We start from the raw sequence: 5,201 nt of genomic DNA, 5'->3' as shown, positions 1-5,201 counted from the left end.
GTCTTTGCTAGCTGTAATATTAAGAGGTACCTTTAACCTCATGTAGTATATATCTGCTAGAAGTCTCTTTTTGTCCTTATTCCTGTGTAGTATTAATTTAAGTCTTTTGTCTGTTAGTTTTCTGTCTATTAAATAAAGAACTCATTCTATAATAGACCGAATCAGCCTTTATTAAAGATATTGCAAATGAGAGTGAGTTTTTGGGTGCTGACCACCTCAATAAAGACACTGCCTGCTGCCAGAGGCCTGGGCAAAGGGCAGGGACTTATCTAAACCCCCACAATTGCCCCTGGTAACCGTGCCACACAGTGCCACAACTACCCCTTGGCCCAACAGTGCCCTGTAGTGTCACAATGGACTCCTTGGTTCCATGGGGCTGCAAAGTGTCACAATGGCCCCTTTGTTCAATGAGGCCTGTTGTGTCACAGTATCTCCATGATTCCATAAGGCTCTGCAATGTCACAACAGACCATTGGTTCTGTGACACCCCACAGTGTCACAGTGGCCTCTTGCTCCCATTGAGCCTCACAGTGTCACTAAGGTCCCCTTGGTTTCACAAGGCCCTGCAGTGCCACAATGTCCTTTGTTTAGACGAGGCCCCACAGTGTCATCATGGTCTCCACAGTTCCATGAGGCCCCACTGCTTCAAAATGGTGCTATGACACACTGTAGTGTAACAAAGGTCTCCTTGGTTCCACGGTGTCAGAATGGACCCTTCATCCCATGGAGCCTCACAGTGTCACTGTGGTCCCCTTGATTCCATGAGGCCCTGCTGTGTTACAATGGCCCCTTGGTTAAACAAGGCTCTGCAGTGTCACAATGGTCCCTTGGATCCAGTGGGTCCCAAAGAGTCACCATAGTCTCCATTGTTCCATGAGGCCCTGCAGTGTCATAATGGACCTTCGTTTCCATAAAGGCCTGCTGTGACACAATTGGCCTCTTGGTTCCATGAGGCTTGGCACAATCAGAATGGGCCCTTTGTTTCATGGAGCACCACAGTATCAGAATGGTCCACTTGGTTCCACAGGGTCCCCAAGTATAACAATGGACCCTTTGTTCCATGAGGTTCTGCAGTGTCACCATGGACTCCTTGGTTCTGTCAGGCCCAGGTGTGTCACAATGGCCCCTTGGTTCCATGAAGCCTTTCTCTGTTACAATGGAATTTTGGTTCCAGGAATTTCTGTGGCGTCACAATGGTCTCCATGGATCTGCACTATCACAGTGGACCATCAGTGCCCTCGAACTCTGCTGTGACCAAATGGATTTTGGTTCCATGCAGCCCCACAATGTCAAAATGGTCCCTTGGTTCCATGGGATTCTGCTGTGTCAAAATACATCCTTTGTGCCATGAGGTTCCACAATGTCACAGTTGACTCCTTGGGTCTGAGGCCACATCGCCACCAAATCTTCAAAATATCACAATAAGACTCCTTAACACTAATGTGGTCTTAAATAGGGCATCATTTATTCAGGCCTGAGGTCCAGCAGGGGAAAACATCAAACCTTATATAGACATGTGATGCCAAAAGCATGTTGCTCATATGCAGTTGCTACATGTGTATTAGAATTTACCCATTTCCAAGAAACCCAAACCAAGTTCCCACTTTCAGTCATTGTTTTTTCTATCACTGCACCCTTGAGCCAGATGTCTTCTTCTCTTCCAAACATCCTTGCAGGGAAAGCAGCCCCTCAATTACCTTCGTTCTCTACTAAATTGCACAGGCACAGTAAAACTTGAATAAACGTTTTTGGTATTAAGGCCAAGGCTTTGTGTGTGCAGGCAGAGGCAGGCAGGAGGCAGAGCTGTCAGCAAAGGAAGGGGCCAGCGAGGTGGGGCAGCCGGGGGATGACGACAGCCTGCAGGGACAGAGGCGCAGGGCATGGACACCGTAGGACAGCCTGGGCTGCAGAGGGCACAGGGATGGGCAGCAGCTGAAAGGCCCTGACACAGCCAACTCCTGCAGCACTTGGGCCATGCAGGCTGGCCCTGGGCCTGAGGCCAGCAGGGGACAAGTGAGCCTTGCTGTGCTGGGGCCTCATTGCCTCCTTGTCCCTGCTCAGCAGCCTGGCAGGGGCCGCCCCATGGTGCTGCCCTTGGCATTGCACATGGCCAGAGCCCAGTGGGCCGGGAAGAGCCCTGAGCAATGAGGGAGGGACAGGATCTGCCTTGCCAGGGGCTGGGGCTCAGCCCTTGGCCCTTTGGATTCCTGAAACACATCCAGGTTTTCTCAGCATCAGAGACATCTTTCCCTTCTTTGTCCCCACCTGTGATCACTGCCTCCAGCTGCAACTGGAACCTGGGGACACTTCCTGAGTCATGTCCCTCACTGAGACTCATTAAAACTTCAAGAAACTTTGGAGTTTGAAGTTGAATTTGAGTTCTTGAGAGGTTTCTAAAGCTCCCTCTCAGGGATTGATGTTCAGGGACTCAGCACCAAAGCCCTGAGAGGGTCATTAAAGTCCTTGTGCTGTGTCTGTGCTGATGAGCTGGGCTGGGCTCCTGGCACAAAGGCAGCTCCTCTTGGCAACCAAGAAAAGCTTCAAAAAGACATTTCTGCTGAGGAGCAGCTCCTCTCCCAGCCCAGCAGGGCTGAGGGCACTGCCTGCAGGCACTGAGGGGACAGGAGCCAGGCACAGACAGGCTGAAGGCAATCGGGACTGGGAAGACATTGAGCTGAGACTGCACTTGGGGAAACATCTTCACAGCCCTGGACATGGTGAGTGTGTGAGTGCAGGGCAATGTCCCCTGTGCTCCTGGAGGGATCTCCTGGAGCCAGCACAGCCCACAGCCTGGAGAATGTGTCAGGAGCACTCTCTCAGTTTCTCTGAGACAGAGGAGGAGGAGGAGGAGGAAGATGAGGATGTGCTGCAGAGCGGGGCTGCCCTGGGCACCGTCAGAGGGACAGGGCAGGACGGCTCCTGCTGCCAGGGACGGCTGCAGGGGCTGAAGCTGGGGCTGCAGCCAGGGCTGCCCAGGGCTGTCCTGCACAGCAGCTCCTGCAGCCCTCAGGGCTCTTGGCCAGCCCAGCCCATGTGTCACCTGCCAGGGACAGCTCTCAGCCTGCCTGGCAGCTCCCCATGGACTGTGGGGAGAAGTTGGAGGTGCAAGGAGCCACCCCCATCAGGGCAGATTCCTCCTGCTGTGGAGATGGTGCTGCATGGCCAGGGCTGCTCTCAGCTTTCTCCTCAAGGCAAGGCAAAGGGGCTGTCAGGTGTGTCTGTGTCACTGACACTCCTGCACTGTCCCACTGGCCATCAGCACATCTGCCTCCCATCTCCCTCACAAAGTGCCTCCTCACCCTCCTGTGCCTACAGACAGCAGCAGCAGCACCTTGGCTTGCAGCATCTCAATTTGTGTGAGCTGCCCTTAAGGCCCTGCTGGCAGGGAGATGGCCCTGGGCAGTGCCCTGTGCTGGGAGGGGTGTGCAGGGCAGAGCTGAGCCCCCAGGGCTGGGCTGGGATCTGGGAGCAATGGCAGGGACAAGGCTTGGATAGAGAGAAAGAGCTCCCAGTAGGCACAACTGCAGGCAGCAGAGAGCCAAAGCAGACCAGGGTATCCCTCAAAGTTCGGCTGCATGAGGACAGAGAGAAGGGTTTGGAGAAAACAATTTTTAAGCATGAGTTGTCAAAAAGTCCACTTTATTTTCAAATATGTTTTAACTGAGGTCACCCTGAAATAGTGGCAGGTGTAATGAGCAAACGGTACCTGTGTGTCACCAGCAGGTCTGAATGCAGTGGGGCTGAGGGAGCCCTGTTTCCTCTCTGGGCTTCTCAGTGTTCAGTCTGAGAAAATGCTGAAGATGAGGCAGTAACTCAGCAGCAAAAAGCTGAACTCAAAAATAAAAAGAAAAAGGAAAGTGAAATTTCCCCAAAGAGAATTTTCAGTGAATATGTAAGAAAATAGCATAGGATTCACCAATGGAAACCTGCCCCAGCTTGTCCATGTTTTCTTTCAACAGTCCACCATGCCCAGAGTGAAGAAATGTCCAACAGCAGCTCCATCAGCCACTTCCTCCTGCTGCCATTGGCAGACACGCGGCAGCTGCAGCTCCTGCATTTCTGCCTCTTCCTGGCCATCTCCCTGGCTGCCCTCCTGGCCAACGGCCTCATCATCAGCGCCGTAGCCTGCGGCCACCACCTGCACACCCCCATGTTCTTCTTCCTGCTCAACCTGGCCCTCACTGACCTGGGCTCCATCTGCACCACTGTCCCCAAAGCCATGCACAATTCCCTCTGGGACACCAGACACATCTCCTACTCAGGATGTGCTGCTCAGGTATTTCTCATTTTCTTCTTTTTTGGAGCAGAGTATTTCCTCCTGACCATCATGTGCTACGACCGCTACGTGTCCATCTGCAAACCCCTGCACTACGGGACCCTCCTCGGCAGCAGAGCTTGTGCCCACATGGCAGCAGCTGCCTGGGCCAGTGGCTTTCTCACTGCTCTGCTGCACACGGCCAATACATTTTCCCTGCCCCTGTGCCATGGCAATGCCCTGGGCCAGTTCTTCTGTGAAATCCCACACATCCTCAAGCTGTCCTGCTCAAATTCCTACCTCAGAGAACTTGGACTTCTTGTGCTAAGTGCTTTTCTATATTTTGGTTGTTTTGTGTTCATGGTTTTCTCCTATGTGCAGATCTTCAGGGCTGTGCTGAGGATCCCCTCTGAGCGGGGACGGCACAAAGCCTTTTCCACCTGCCTCCCTCACCTGGCCGTGGTCTCCCTGTTCCTCAGCACTGGCACATTTACCTACCTGAAGCCCCCCTCCATCTCCTCCCCATCCCTGGATCTGGCAGTGTCAGTTCTGTACTCAGTGGTGCCTCCAGCCCTGAACCCTCTCATCTATAGCCTGAGGAACCAGGAGCTCAAGGATGGCCTGAGGAAAATTATCATGAATGCTGTTCAGAAACAATAAACTGTTCATCTTCTGCATAGCTGTTGTTGTGTTAGATTCATGCTTGATTTGTGTCCTGTATTTTTTGCTGCTGACACTGTTGTTATACTATTGAGAATTTGTTTGCCCAGAAATCCTTTGCTGTACAATTTTTAATTCATTGTTTGCCCTTCCAGCAAACACAGAGACTGTATAAGCCAGGAGCTATACTACCCATGTGCTCACACAAAATAAAGAACTCTGTATTGCCATGCTCCCCTGACACCTTTCCTCTCTGACTTCTCTGGAGCTGCAGGGTCGGTGCCTC

The 5,201-nt window shown here is 52.4% G+C and overlaps 1 protein-coding gene across 1 annotated transcript; it reads left to right on the top strand.

The window, feature by feature from the left end:
* The first annotated feature begins 3,982 nt into the window (after positions 1–3,982).
* On the top strand, positions 3,983–4,915 carry LOC148217466 (olfactory receptor 14A16-like). Its single transcript, XM_088158647.1, has one exon. It carries the CDS (start codon positions 3,983–3,985, stop codon positions 4,913–4,915), a length of 933 nt encoding a protein of 310 aa, XP_088014773.1.
* Positions 4,916–5,201: the final 286 nt, after the last annotated feature.

This window comes from Sturnus vulgaris, unplaced genomic scaffold (assembly GCF_052056855.1).
Source record: "Sturnus vulgaris isolate bStuVul1 unplaced genomic scaffold, bStuVul1.hap1 Scaffold_84, whole genome shotgun sequence".
NCBI lineage: Eukaryota > Metazoa > Chordata > Aves > Passeriformes > Sturnidae > Sturnus > Sturnus vulgaris.
The sequence above is the reverse complement of the archived record's forward strand: the minus strand, read 5'-3'. Positions and strand labels throughout refer to the sequence as shown.